Source organism: Rhinatrema bivittatum, chromosome 2, assembly GCF_901001135.1.
Source record: "Rhinatrema bivittatum chromosome 2, aRhiBiv1.1, whole genome shotgun sequence".
Lineage (NCBI taxonomy): Eukaryota > Metazoa > Chordata > Amphibia > Gymnophiona > Rhinatrematidae > Rhinatrema > Rhinatrema bivittatum.
In genome coordinates, this window is record NC_042616.1 from 457,600,234 (window position 1) to 457,615,697 (window position 15,464).

The following is a 15,464-nucleotide window of genomic DNA, read 5'->3' on the forward strand; positions in this document are numbered from 1 at the left end:
GCAACAAATGAGGTGAGCAGATTTGTAGACAACACAAAAATATTCAAAGCTGTTAAAACCACAACAGATTGTGAGGAATTGCAGAAGAACCTTGCAAGAGTATTTATTTATTTGATTTATATTCCGCTTTCAGCACTTCAAAGCAAATTACATTCAGGTACTGTAGGTGTTTCTCTATCCCCAGAAGGTTTGCAATCTAAGGGGGTTATTTACTAAGCCGCAATATCACGGGAAGGGTGGAATATCACAGGAGGGTGTTCCCGTGATATTGCGCCCCTCCCCGAGAAAATATCATGGTAGGGACCTGGCGACATCTTGCATAAAAACTACGTGAGATAAAATACTGCAGCAGGGGCCCAAAAAATGTGCGATGGCGGCTCATTTTGCATGGATTTGCCACCAGTTTAAAGGGTTCTGAGGCCTGAAAATCACCCTCCCTCCCCTAAAAATGTTAAATTTCCCTTTGGGGTCCTCCGAGACTCCTGCCTACCAATTCCCCCACAGCCTCTCAAAGTGGTGCCCCTTTCCCAAACTGCTCCCATCCATCCACATAAACCATTTCTTTGAAAGCCTCCCCCCACCAGACTACTCCCCAGCTCCCCTTCCCAAAATAGAACACAATCCCTGGTGCCTAGTGGGCTCACTCCTCCCCTCTTCCTCCCTTAAATCCAAAAAGGATCTGGAGGTCTAGGGAGACCCCCCCCCCCAACTCCCCCACTACCTCATAGAAGAATGTGGTTCATGTAATGGGGCAAATTCTGGCTGATGCCATTTTCCAAAATGGCGTCAACCATTCCAGAGCTAGGGGTGCTCCAGGCTGCTGCTGAACAACCAATAATTCTTCTATGGGTAGTGGGGAGATTAAGAGGTGGGGGCCAGGGAGGTCCCCTGGACCACCAGGTCCTTTTAGGTTTTAAGTGAGGGAAGGGATTGGGCCCACTAGGTAACAGGGATTGTGATCTGTTTTGGGAAGGGGGGACCAGAAGTGTTGTCTTTTGGGGGGGTTGAAGGGGGGATTTATTTGGATGGATGGGTTTTGTTACAAGAGGAGAGAGGTTTGTGAAAGGGACAAAGTGTCATTGTGTAATTCTAAGGATGATTATTTTTACTTTTGGGTCTTCACCTCCTCAAGATGCGGCGGGGGTGGGCGGTGATCTCGGAAGACTCCCATAGGGGAAATGTTTATTTCACGGGGGAGGGTGTTGTTTCAGGCCTCAGAGCCCTTTAAATTTTACTGCGAGAACTTTAGGACTGACACTAGTATCCCAATAGTTCCGTGGGAAAATAGCTACACCTTCTTCAAACACAATAAAATAATGGGGCTGATGTTTTGGGTACTTGCCAGGTTCTTATAGCCTGGAATGGCCACTGTTGGAAACAGGATGCTGGGCTTGATGGACCCTTGGTCTGACCCAGTATAGCATGTTCTTATGATTCTTTTCAAAGTCAGCCACGTTATATTATTTGCATTATATTAGATATGCATTAGCTGCTTTGCAAAATTCATGCACGCAAATTAACTAATTGTAATAGAGGCATGTTTGGGGCCTAAATACCATGCGATATTGCCATATTGTGCAATAAACAGTGCTTATTGTGCAGTAAACACTGTTTAATTTGAGTTATAGCCTTATCACAGCTTAGTAAATCTGGGCCTATTATTCAAATGATACGCTTGGTTGGCCATGGGTCAGCACTGGGCATCTCACCCCCAGATGCCACCAGCCTCCTTTGCAGCAGAAACGCCACCAACCACTGGGCACCACCGAAGCAGCATGGAACGCCATCATACTGCTCCTCGCCCGAGCTCCTCTAGGCGCACACGCTCCTGATGCTCCAACATTTGAAGTATCAATAGTGGAAACTCAGGCTCAGCCCCTTCTGATGACATCATCAGCACCAGGATATTTAAAGGCCCCTCTGCAGGACAAAGATGCTGCAGCAACAGGTCCTCCTGCCTTGCAGTTGCTCCTTCCCATGCTTGTCTTGGTCTTTCTGCGCTTCATTTGTTTCTGTCAGTGTGCCTACTGTTTGCCTTGCCCTCTGTACCTTTTCCTGCCCTCGTCTTGTCCAGGTCTTGATTGCCTTGTCTTGTCTGTAATATCCAGTCTTGTTTCTCGGTATACTGTTTCTTGGCTTGCCTTCCTATTTCTGACCCTTGCTTGAATTCTGACTGCCGTCTTCTTGCTGCCTGCCCTGATCTGTAGCCTGGAACTGGACCCTGTCTTCTTGCTGCCTGTCTCAACCCTTGGACTGAACTTTACTACGCTATGCATTCTACCTGCCCTGACCACTATCGCTATCTGAACTCTCCCTATCTTCTCCTTTAGGGACTCTTGCCGTTATGACCGCCAGTCGCAGATGGCTGCGACTGCGTCTACTCACGTCTTGCACCATCCTGCTCCCCTCTCCAGGCCTGCTCGCGGCACGGGCCAGTCTCTGTTGCCGCGTTCCTCATGTCTCCTCGTGGCGGTCGAGTCGCCGCCACCACCCACACCAACTCCGGGCCTTCCTAGGCACATGCGCGTGCCACCGGGCCCTCTCTTGAAGCCTCTTCGGCGGGAACTTCGGGGGCGTCCCTGATTGATGATGTCATGGGATCAGGGTTCTTAAGCTCCACCTTCGCCCTCAGCTAGCCGACTTGGCAACGAGTTCCATTACTACTCTACAAACTCCTGTCTCCGCTGTTCCTGTGGTGTCGCTACCGGACTTCCTTGTACTCTGGAACTTGCCTGGTACCCACTCCTCGGGGGCCAGCATGCGCTCTACGGGGACTTTGTCTCCTGGTCTCCCCCGCTCCTCGGGCTGGCCCTGCACCTTCCAGAGATACTATCTTGTTTGCTCCCTGCTCCTTGGGGTTGCCATCTGGGAATTCTATCTCTGTGCTTCCCCGCTCCACGAGGTGGTGCCCACATTCTATACAGAGACTGTCAGCGCTTCCCCGCTCCTCAAGGTAGTGCCCACGTTCTATACAGAGACTGTCAGCGCTTCCTCGCTCCTCGGGGCAGTGTCTCTATCTATACAGAGACTGTCAGTGCTTCTCCGCTCCTCAAGGCAGTACCCTTGATTCACCCCCTATCACTGCCGGCACCTTCTGCTCCGCGGGCTGGCTTATGTCATTGCATCAGTACCTCCCTCACTGCACAGCTCCGCCCCCTCGGGGTAGCCTCTCCGGAATACCTCCTGCACATCCTGTCTCGTGCTTCTCTCTCCACAGGCCTGCCTAGCGCCATCCCCTTTGGAGGTCTCTTCCCAGGTACTGATCTCCAGCCTACATATTTACTGTGGGGATCCCTCCTTGCTGTGTCTTCTACTCTGCTCCTTGGGACCCCTCCACAGTTTCACCCAGAGCTCCCTGCTGTGCCTGACCTTGCCTCCCGACGGTGTGGACCTGTGGGGCTCCTCCCTACAGGTAGTAACAACTCTCACCTCGGGCCAAGGGTCCACAAGTTTGGATAACTTAAATGGGCTATTCAGCAGCACAACTAAGCCGCTGGATATCTATGTATAAGTTTCCACTTAAATGGATAAGTGCTATCCGTCTAAGTTAGAACTGCTCTAAAGGAGGTCTAACTTATCCAATTAGCTTAACCAGGTAAGTTTGAATATTGGCACTTATCTGGTTAAGTTAACCATATAAGTAGTGCCGCCCTAATTCGCCTATTCCTTGCCCATTGATTATCCAGCTATCTACTTGGTGGCCACTGAACGTATCTGGATATTCAGTGGCCACCACTTAGCTGAATAAGTCCTATTTATATGGCTAAGTAGCATTTCAATTGGCCTCCCAGCCCTAAGTTTGTACCTGAGGAAATGGAGGATGAAGTAACTTGCCCAAGGTCACAAGGAGCAGCAGTAGGATTTGAACCATGGCTTCCCTGCATTACAACCTGCTGCTCTAACTAGTAGGCTACTTCTCCACTCAGAGGAGGAGTGGGAGGCTGGGCATCTAAATGGAAGATGAGATTTAATGCGGACAATTGCATAGTGATGCACGTGGGAAAAATAAGCCCAAGTACAGGTACACTATGCCGGTTTCCCTATCAGGAATCAGCACCTAAAAATAAAAACCTCAGAGGTCTTATGGACAATACATTGAAATCCTATGCTCAGTGTGTGGCGGTGGCCAAATAAAGCAAATAGAATATTAGGAATTATTTGAAAAGGAATAGAGACTATCATAATGCCTCTGTATCGCTCCATGATGTGACTACACCTTGAGGACCATGTGCAGTTATGGTCGCCCCATCTCAAAAAAGACATAGCGGAACTAGAAAAGGTGTAGAGAAGGGCAACAAAAATGAGAAAGAGGATACAGAATCTCTCCTATGATGAGAAGCTATGCAGGCCAGTGTTCTTCAGCTTGGAAGAGAGTTGGCTGAGGGGGGACATGATAGAAAGTTTATAAATCATGAGTGGAGAAGAACAGGTAAATGAAGGACAGTTATTTAGCCTTTCAAATACTAAAACAAGGGGACACTCCATGAAACTAAAAAACCAGCAGATTTAAAACTAATTGTAGAAAGTATTTTGTTTTCACTCAGTGCACTATCAAGATGCAGAATGTGTTACCAGAGGATGTGGTCGGGGCAACCAGCAAAGCGGGGTTTAAAAGAGATTTAGACAAGTTCCTGGAGGAAACGTTCATAACACACTATTAGCCAGGTAGACTTGGGAAAGCCACTGCTTATCTCTGGGAGTAAGCAACACAAAATAGATCTACTTTTTTGTGATCTGCTGAGTGCTTGTGACCCAAAATGCCTACTGTTGGAGACAGGACACTGGGCTTGATGGTCCTTGGTTTGACCCAGCATGGCATGTACTTGTATGTTCTTATGTTCTAAATTAGTATTAGTGCTCTGAAAATCCATTCCATGTTGCCTTTCAGTCTCCCCTCTTACCTACTACCATGATGTTAAAGTCAAAGCCTGTCTTAATGGTCTTCTTCCGCATCTGCTCAATGATGGTGTCAATACCAATGTAGCCCAGAAGGTTGGAGTTGATGCCAATGGGTTTCATGGGCACTGCTGGCTTGGGTCTAGTCTCTGGCACTAGGTCGGACATGGCTGGTTCCGACTTGTTATCTACAGATCCTAAAAAGGAAGGAAAGGTTTTTTTTGTAAATTATGTGCATAGTAAGAAGTTATTGTCATATTCCACAAATAGTCATCACACCACCTGTATACAGATCTCTACCTGGCTGAATGTACACCCAAAGACCATCCACACATTTCTCCTATTTATAAACTGCCTGCAAAGTTGGTGTTGTGTGTTTGTCTCTAATCCTCCTGGGGCATTTCATTTTCTGGCAACAGAGCAATTGTGGCGGCTAGCCAATCTTTTGATTCTTTCCCCCATTATCTCTAGGATAGACATGTCTTTTGGCATAGAGCAAGCCTCTTGGGAAAAAGAAGACTTCTGGTGTATCTGGTTTACAATGCCCACATTATATCAATCAATTAACATTATTTTTGTGCTTGTTTCATGTGAAGAGCATGATTCATATCATTGTGTCCATCTGTCTGTAACTTTTTTTTTCTTCAAAAATAGTTGGCGGAGCTGTCCAGAGCATAGTGCTGAAGAGCTGTGAAACAAGCATGGAGGTTAAACAGTTTGAGCCGTTTCCCATTTCATACCGTCCCCTATAATTGCCCAAAAAACTTGGAGTATTTGTCCTTCTTGCTTTCAGTTCCTGCACGGGGAAAACAGTTTAGGATGGTGAGGCTTTTTTTTTTTTTTTTTGGACTGGCCTAACATTGATCATGACAGTATTCCATTATTTGCTAATGGTGTGAAATCCAGAGAGAACAACCTCCCGCACTCTACATTCTCCTTTTTGTGACTTCTGTTAATACAAAGGTATGTGAGGCACAAAGGTACATTCCATGAAGGTTTATTAAATCAGAAACATGGTAATCCTATCAGTCTCTACAGAATGCACTAATTTTCCAGATATTCCTTTTAGTGGAATTATTCGGCAAGTTTTGCAGCTCAGCACTGAAATTGATGCATTCATTAATTCTTGTGCTTTTGTATAGAAAGTTCCTTACCTGTACCCTTCAACACAATGTGGCCATGTTTCAATATGGCACAAAGTTTACATCTAGCTGGCCATATTATAGCTTGCTAAAGTTCAGCCACCACACAGCCGGCTAGATTTAAGCCAGTTGGTCCCTGCACACAGGCAGGCCGATACAGTAAAAGTTGCAGGAGAGCGGGCGAGCGCACAGGCCACTCTCTGTGTGCGTGATTCAGTATTCAAATGAGGGCCCGTTGAAAAAAGAGGCGCTAGGGACTCTAGCGTGACCCTAACACCTTTTTTTTGACAGGAGCGTCAGCTGTCAGCGAGTTTGACAGCCGACACTCAAATTTGCCGGCGTCGGTTCTGAAACTTGCCGACAGCCACGGGTTCGGAAACCGGATGCCGGTAAAATTGAGCATCCGGTTTTCAACCCTTGAGCCGCGGGCTGATTTAAAAAAATTTTTTTAAATTATTTTTTACTTTTGGAACCTCCGACTTAATATCACCATGATATTAAGTTGGAGGGTGTACAGAAAAGCAGTTTTTACTGCTTTTCTGTACACTTTCCCGGTGCCGGCAGGCGCTAATTTCTGAAAGTAAAATGTGTGGCTTGGCTGCACATTTTACTTACTGAATCGCGTGGGAATAACTAATAGGGCCATCAACATGCATTTGCATGTTGCGGGCGCTATTAGTTTCGGGGGGATTGGCCGCGCATTTTAGACACGCTATTACCCCTTACTGAATAAGGGGTAAAGCTAGCTCGTCGAATACACGCATCCAAATGTGGGTTAACAGTGCACTCTGCTGGAGCGCACTGTACTGCATCGGCCTGAGGGATAGCCACCTAACTTACAGGCCGATTCAGTAAGGTCCGCGGGAGAGCAGACGAACGCCCGCTCTCCTGGCGCGCGCACCGGCCACTCACCAGTGTGTGCGATTCAGTATTTAAATTAGGTGGTGCGGTAGAAACAGGCAAAAGGAGGCGCTAGGGACACTAGCACATCCATAGCGCCTCCTTTTAGCCCAGAGCTGTCAGCGGGTTTGACAGCCGATGTTCAATTTTGCCGGCGTCGGTTCTCGAGCCCTGCTGATAGCCACGGGCTCAGAAACTGGACGCCGGCAAAATTGAGCATCCGGTTTTCGGCCCGACAGCCACCAGCCCATTTTAATTTTGTTTTTCTTTTTTTTTTAACTTTTTTTACTCTTCGGGACCTCCGACTTAATATCGCCATGATATTAAGTCGGAGGGTGCATAGAAAAGCAGTTTTTACTGCTTTTCTGTGCACTTTCCCGGTGGTGGCAGAAACTAGCGCCTACCTTTGGGTAGGCGCTAATTTCTTAAAGTAAAATGTGTGGCTTGGCTGCACATTTTACTTACTGTATCGCGCGGGAATGACTAATAGGGCCATCAACATGCATTTGCATGTTGCGGGCGCTATTAGTTTCGGGGGGATTGGCCGTGCGTTTTAGACACGCTATTACCCCTTACTGAATAAGGGGTAAAGCTAGCTCGTCGAAAACACGCGTCCAAATGTGGGTTAACAGTGCGCTCCGCTGGAGCACACTGTACTGCATCGGCCTGAGGGATAGCCACCTAACTTACAATTACATTTGCATGTTGAGGGTGCTATTAGGTGCCGCGGGTTGGATGCGCGTTTTCCTCCCCTTACTGAATAAGGGGTAAGGGAAAATGCGCATCCAAGGGCAGGTTAACAGTGCGCTCCATTGGAGCGCACTGTACTGTATCGGCCTGTTAGCCAGCTAGCACTGAAAATTAGTGCTAACTGGCTAAACTATTCCCCTTCCTCCTCTTGGCCAAACCACACCCTTGGGACTGCCCAGAATTTGAGCTGTTCAGTGGCAGTAGATGTTCAAAGTATCCAATTTAGCTTCTTAACTGTTGTTGCATTGCAGAACCTGGTTAACAATCTACCCCAGTGATTATTAGCAGACGGCGACTTTAAATGCCATCCTTAAGGAGGAGCTAGCAGAGATAGTACAACCACATCTTGAATACTATATGCCGTCCTGGTCAGCCTATCTTGAAAAAAGTCAAGGGAGACCTAGAAAAGGTACAGGGAAGAGCAGCAAATATGATCAGGGATATGAAACAACTTTCAAAGAAGCTTACGGAAAGCTAGGACTCTTCAACTTGGAAAAGGGACAACTGAGGAGAGATGTCATAGAGGGATATATATACCCATAAAATCATGAAAGGTATGGAGGAAGTATATAGGGAACTATTATTCTCCTTGTCCAGGTAAGCATTTTTTTTCCCATAGACACAGAATGGGGAAAAGTCATTTTGAATAAGGCCCGTGTCTCATAATACAAGAACTAGGGAGCACCTGAAGAAATTATCAGGTAGCAGGTTCATGTATTATTGCGTTTATTACATGTCTGATTAAAAGGAACAGAATGAAGTACTTCCTCCCCCATCGCAGAGCTGACTTGCGGAACTCATCACCGCATAACATCGAGGAGGCAAATAGTATCACTCTCTTTGAGGCGGCAGTAGGCTGTGAGCACCTTTTCCTTACAGCTCTGTCCCAGCCGTAACAATCAGAAAATTACTGGTCTGTGGAAGAGCCGGAGCCCAGAAATAATTTCATATTGCTTTGCCCACTGCAATATTTCCCCCTTCTCCCTCCTCCCTCTTCCTGTCCCAGCACAATTCTGTTTCACATGCTCCATTTCTCCTCTCACAGAACAGGCAGCCCACCTCACAGCCTAGCCACAGGGTTCAGAGCTGCCCCTACTAAGGCAAACCAGGGAGTGCCTTTTGTGAAAGCTGAGAAAATGTGTGTGAGTGTGTGTGTGTGTGAGTGTGAGATCAGAAGTTTGATTTAGAACAAAAATATAAAGTATCCCAAGAAATTCACATCATTAAAAAAGGATTTTCCCTTTTCTTTCCCTTGCCCCTCCTTCTCGTTTGCTTATTTCTCCCTCTTGTATGCCAGGCTATTCTTTCTTTTTTTTCTGCACAAGACATATCTGCTTTGCCAAGCCTCCATTCTGAATTTACATAGCTCCGTGACAATGAATTTGTACATGTGGACATGAGTATCTCTCTCTCTCTATATATATATATATGTATATGTATGTGTATGTGTGTGTGTTATGTGTGTATCTCTGTTCTTGTGTTTGTGTATATATATATATATATATAAATATGTATGTGCATGTGTATATATGTATATGTGTGTATGTTAGTGTGGTTTTTGCATCTTTGGGTGTGTAAGTATGTGTGTGTGTTCACATGTATATGTATGTGAGTGTGTGTTAGTGTACATCTGTGTGGTGTGTGTTTATATGTATATGGATGTGTATATGTGTTGGTGTATTTGTGTGTTTATATGTATGTATGTGTGTGTGTGTGTGTGTTGGTGTGTTTGCATATCTCTGTGTTTGTACAGTACAAGAGCATCTTAATAATAATCTCCACTGCCTTCCTGAGCTCTGTAGTAGAGATATCCAGTGATACACACAAACACAGTACACTACCTTTAAACATGAATCCCCTTTGTCCGTCAGGAATGGCTGACTGCGGTCTGTCTGGGCTTTCTTTCCTGCCTTGTCCTCGAAGCAGCCTGGTTATTTTTGCCTCTTTTATTTAGCTCTGCTCCTCTCTGGGTTTCTCAGGGATGCTGCCGTGGCTGCCACCGCTGCTGCTGTGGTCATGTGACCTGCATATTAAGCATCTCTGCAAAATTCCCCCTGAGATGTCCCTCTCCACCTGAGCGCTGCTGGCTGGGATGAGACTGGTGAAAGGGAGTATGCGCGTATCTGTGTGGCGGTGCCCTTTGTCTGGGTGTGCGTTTGTGTCTGCCTATGTACAGTATATCTCAGATGCTGTGATTTGCAAGGCTGCATCCTGAGTGAGGCAATGGGGGAGGGGAGAAGGAAGGGGATGAACTGAGGCGTGTATGCATTTATGCAGAGGCCGTCCATGTATATGTGACTATGTGTGTGTCTGGCATCCATGTAATGTGTCAGGCAAAATGCATTCCTGCCACTTATTGCATCTCAGCCTTTTCTGCATTCGCTTTCTCTTTCTCTGCCCTCCTCTCCTCTGCTTCCCATGGTTCCCCGGTAGATCTGGGATTGTACACCAGATGGTGCTGCGGCGGGACCTGCTTTTGTGGAACAGTACATAGCAAGCTTAAGGTGGGTCTCCCAGTGAGTGCTAGAATATGCATCCCGTCATCTACTCTTGGGATCCAGGATCCACTGCTAGCCTGCCTAAAATATTTCCACAGAGCATTGAGAAATCAGTCACACCAGCCATCTCCAAGATTCCCGGGATCTCTTACACACTTTCCTCGGTGCAGCCTAAGGAAGCTCCTTGTGAGGAGGCAAGGGGCCCTAGAGATACTTCTGCATACCGGGGTGCCAGTATGTTTCCTGTACTGAATGTGTTATTCAGACAGATGCAGCCTCTGTAGGACCTTTCTTTTCAAACAAGCCTTCCCAGACGCTTAATTCTACTCTGACGGACAGACATCCTATATATTAGGTATCTCCTAATCATGGACACCACACCAAGTCCTTTTTTAAGACTCTGCAACGGAACAACTATCTTTGAGTTCAAAAAATTCATTTCTATATATATATTTGGCACTGTTAATACGCCTTTATTCTACATTAAATAGTTATACTGCTTATATTAAATAATATAATTTTTATGTATTACCAGTTAAACTATAATTTATTTTATCACTATGTTAAATTGTCATCTAGTTAAATTGTCATCTAGTATTACCAGTTAAACTATAATATTTATTTATCACTATGTTAAATTGTCATCTAGTTATATTGTTCCATATGTTCTACTGTTCTATGTAAAGCTCCGCTCTCTGTTGGGCAGTTCATTGTTTTATGTAAACCGGAGTGATTTGTAGTCCCTACAAGAACTTCGGTATATAAAAATTAAAAATAAATAAAATAAAATCTCCTTCATCACCACTGCCTTTCACCTATAGGGGAGCAAACATCCAAGTCCATAAATGCACGGCATTAGATGCAAGGATCATGGAGGTTGCATCTTCCTCATTGCTCCTATCTAATCATGAGATAAAAGGAGCAATTATTATTATACATAAATTGAAAGCATTTCTCCTTTCTGCTCCTTTGTGCTGCTATGTGATGTGGGAGAAAAAAAAGAGCTACGGTACCTTATATACTGATGTAATAAGGTGGGCTAGGCTGTGGTCACACAGCAGCACGTGGTTCTGTGCATATTTTTGTGTGTAGAACTTTATTTTGGATGTAGCATGTGTGCACAACCCAGAGTAAAAATGTGCATACAACTTATTGCTCCTCCATGCCAATCCCATGTTAATCAAAGCATTAGCTGTTGCTCCCCAATGCATAGGCTTTACTCAGATTTTCTTAATGCTGGAAATGTAACTCCTGGTCAGAGGTAAAGTTTCTGGGGCTTGTGTTAGTTTGTGGGGTTGGACCTGGGGTTTGTGGTGTTGGGGTCCTGTATGCAGGATTTAAGCACATAAAATATGAGGTAGTTTTCTTTTCTCTCCCAAATCACAACACACCCAGGCTCCCATTCATGCACCCATCCCAGGCAGGCTCCCATTCACTCACACATACATACACACACCCATCCCAGGCAGCCTCCCATTCATACACACACACACCCATCCCAGGCAGCCTCCCATTCATACACACACACACCCATCCCAGGCAGCCTCCCATTCATACACACACACACCCATCCCTGGCAGCCTCCCATACACACACATACCCATCCCAGACAGCCTCCCTGGGTGGATGTGAATGGAAGCCTGCCTGGGATTTGGGTGGATGTGAATGGTAGCCTGCCTGTATGTAAATGGGAGCTTGTCTGGGTGTGTGTGTGTGTGTGTGTGTGTGTGAGAGAGAGAGAGAGAGAGAATGGGAGGTGCAGGTGGATTCCAACCTGCTAGCAGCTGAAATGAAGATGAAGGCCTGGGGCTGCTGGTAGATCGCAATCAAAGAAGAACTGGAGACGCCTGCAGGTTTGTCTGAGAGAGAGCTTAGTGTGTATGAGTTTGAGTGTGTGTTTATATAAGAAAGAGAGGACAAAGTTTGTGCATCCCACTCCCATTACTCCACAACAATCCCAGGGTGACTGGAAATCAAAAGTTCCCCGTATGGAGAGCGTGAATTTTTAAAATCCTTTTTAGTTTTATTTTTCAGGTGTTATTTGCGGTGGCTGCCTTTTTGAAATATTTTATTGGTGTTTGGGACATTAAAAAAAACTTGTATATGAGTTTTTAATTATTTGATCTTTTATTCCTTTTAATCTGGCAGAAGAAGTTACAAGCCTGACAGAATGGCAGGGAGTAATGAGTTTTATTCAGCCACCAATACAATTCAGAGCCACCCCAATGCATGAAGTATTGCAGCTGGTGCAAAATAAAATATGGAGAGCAACTTATACAATACAACCAATAGTAAAAAATATAGACATCAAGTATAGGGTTCAAAGTTGCCCTGGGCATACTAAAGGTCAGCTGCCACATGAATCTCTGACTGTAGAGTCAGCCATGAAGAGGGCAAAGAAATTAAAGTGGTTAAGGCAGTTAGCTTAACTGGATTTAAAAAAGGTTTGGCCACATTCCTGGTGGAGAAGTACAAAAACTTATATTAACCAAGTAGTCTTAGGGAATAGTCACTACTTATCACTGTGCAGTAGCAGCCTGTGTTCTATTTACTATTTGGGATCTGCCAGGTATTTGTGATGTGGATTGGCCACTGCTGTAAACAGGATACTGGGCTTGATGGACTCTCGGCGTGAGCCAGTATTTTAATTCTTATGTTGTTCAAATATTCCTCAACGGAAAGACCCAAAACTATTGGATGCACTTAGCAAAAAGATATTCCAAGGAACAACTCTACAATTAATGATAGATGCACACCAGATACAGATGATTAAGGACATGTAAAACAATTTGCAAAAAATGAAGGCACATGCAGAAAACCTCCCGGAGAAGGGGCTCTAATTATTCACCAGTGTAATGACAGAAACTGAGGATTGTGCAAAGCATATTATGTTTCCGTTCAGCTTCCAGAATTTCAGCTGCTGCCATTGCAGCAAGAAGAATGGCTTGGCTTAGAGCATCTGGTGGATATGCGAAAAGCTGGTGGATATACCGTGTTTAGGAGACATGCTCTTTGGGGGAAAAAGTGAAGAAAATAGAGTCCATAAAAACTTCATTTACAGAAGAGAATGTATGGGAGGAGCTAGGTAAACTGAAAGTGGGTAAGGTCATGGGTCCGGTGAGGTACATCCCAGGATACTGAGGGAGCTCACAGATGTGCTGGCAGGACTGCTGCACGACCTGTTCAATAGATCCCTGAAAATGGGAGTGGTGCTGTCGGATTGGAGAAGAGCCGTGGTGATCCTGTTCCACAAGAGTGATAGCAGAGAGGGGGCTGGAAACCACAGGCCGGTTAGCCTTATCTTGCTGGTGGGGAAATTAATGGAGACTCTGCTGAAAGAAAGGATAGTGAACTGTCTACAATCCGGTGGATTGCTGGATCTGAGGCAGGTTGGATTCACCAGGGGATTGTCCTGTCAGACAAATCTGATAGATATTTTTAATTGGTTTGCTAGAGAATTGGATCGAGGAAGAGCATTCGATGTGATCTACTTGGATTTCAGCAAAGCTTGTGATAATGTCCCGCATAGGAGCCTTGTGAATAAAACAAGCTTGGGAGTGAACACCAAGGTGGTGGCATGGATTACAAACTGGTTAACTGATAGGAGACAATATGTAATAGTAAATGGAACCTATTCTGAAGAGAGAACCTTGTTAAGTGAAGTGCCATAGGAATCTCTGTTGGGATCTGTTCTTTTCAATATCTTTGTGAGTGATATTGCAAAAGGGATAGAAGGTTAAGTTTTTCTGTTTGTGAATGATACTAAGATCTACAACAGAGTGGATATCCCTGAAGGAGTAGAGAGAATGAAGAACGATTTAAGAAAGCTTGAAGAGTGGTTGAAGATTTGGCAGTTGGAATTCAATGCCAAGAAATACAGAGTCATGCATCTGGGGTGCAGTAATCCAAAATAACTGTATGAGATGGAGGGAAAGGCTGATGTGCATGACTAAGAGCGGGATCTCGGGGTGATAGTTTCTGGCGATCTGAAAATGGGATGCAATGTGACAAGGTGATAGTTAAAGCCAGAAGAATGTGGACTGCAAAGAGAGAGGAAAAACTAGTAAGAAAATGGATGTGGTGATGCCCTTGTACAGGTCCTTGGTAAGGCATCACCTGGAGTATTGTGTTCAGTTCTGGAGACCGTATCTCAAGAAGGACAGAGACAGGATGGAGGCAGTTCAGAAAAGGGCAACCAAAATAGTATGGGGGTCTATATTGGAAGACCTATGAGGAGAGGCTGAAGGACTTGAATATATATATCCTGGATGACAGGAGGTGCAGGAGAGATATGATACAGACCTTCAGCTACCTGAAAGGATTTTAAGATGTACGAACTTTGAACCTTTTCAGTTGGAAAGGAAACAATAGAACTAGGGTTCATGAAATGATACTTCAAGGGGGACGACTCAGAACCAATGTCACCAAATATTTCTTCACGGAAAGGGTGGTGGATGCCTGGAATGCCCTTCTGGAGGAGGTGGTAAAGACGAAAACAGTCAAAGAATTCAAAGGGGCATGGGATAAACACTGAATCTCTAAAGGCTAGCGGAAGGAAATGAGAGAAGTGTGCAGGGGGTAACTTGCTGGTGCAGCGGTTACTATCCTTAGCAGAAGGCATGGAGATTACTATCCTTAACAAATAAGCCTTGATGCTTTTAATGCAACTGAAACATTGTTCCCTGCTTCAACGGCAGGGGGAAAAGGGGAATTGAATTCAGACAACAATCAAGAGAGCCCCAACTTCTATGGTCTGGGGTACTGATACGCAGACATAAGGGAAAAAGCACAGGACTGGTTCTGTGACCAAGTCCATAAGCAAAGTATATCAAGCAACACTGTCTGAATTTTCAAGAAAGTTTATCATCCAGTAAAAAATGTTGCTAGCTGAAATTTTTATGGGTATCATAAGGTTTAGGGATAACTGCACAGAGTGGCAGTTACTACCCTGAAGAGAAATATGGGAGTAACCTGCACAGAGTGGCAGTTACTATCTTAAGCTTGAAGGACAGAATGGATGGACCATTTGGACCTTTTCTACCATCACTACTATGTTATGTTACTATGTATTCATCAACTCCTCCCCCACGATGCTGCTCCGACCGTCTTTGAGGCCTACCGTCGCTGGATTCCGCCTCCTTACCTCCTGATGCCAGCTCTGCCTCACCCTATCGACGATTGCACCCCGCAGTGACATCATCATTGACCGACTCCGGAGGTCTACAAATCACCGCTCCTTATTGCTGCGCCACGCGTCAAAGGCTTAATCATAAGACAA

The 15,464-nt window shown here is 45.3% G+C and overlaps 1 protein-coding gene across 2 annotated transcripts in view; it reads right to left on the bottom strand.

The window, feature by feature from the left end:
• Positions 1-15,464, bottom strand: part of SEPTIN3 (septin 3) — a 54,567-nt gene that overhangs the window by 29,116 nt on the left and 9,987 nt on the right. For both annotated transcript variants that reach the window (XM_029590431.1, XM_029590430.1), the window contains exon 3: positions 4,902-5,093. In XM_029590431.1, coding sequence (XP_029446291.1) covers positions 4,902-5,093 — 192 coding nt within the window. The remainder of the gene's footprint in view (positions 1-4,901; positions 5,094-15,464) is intronic.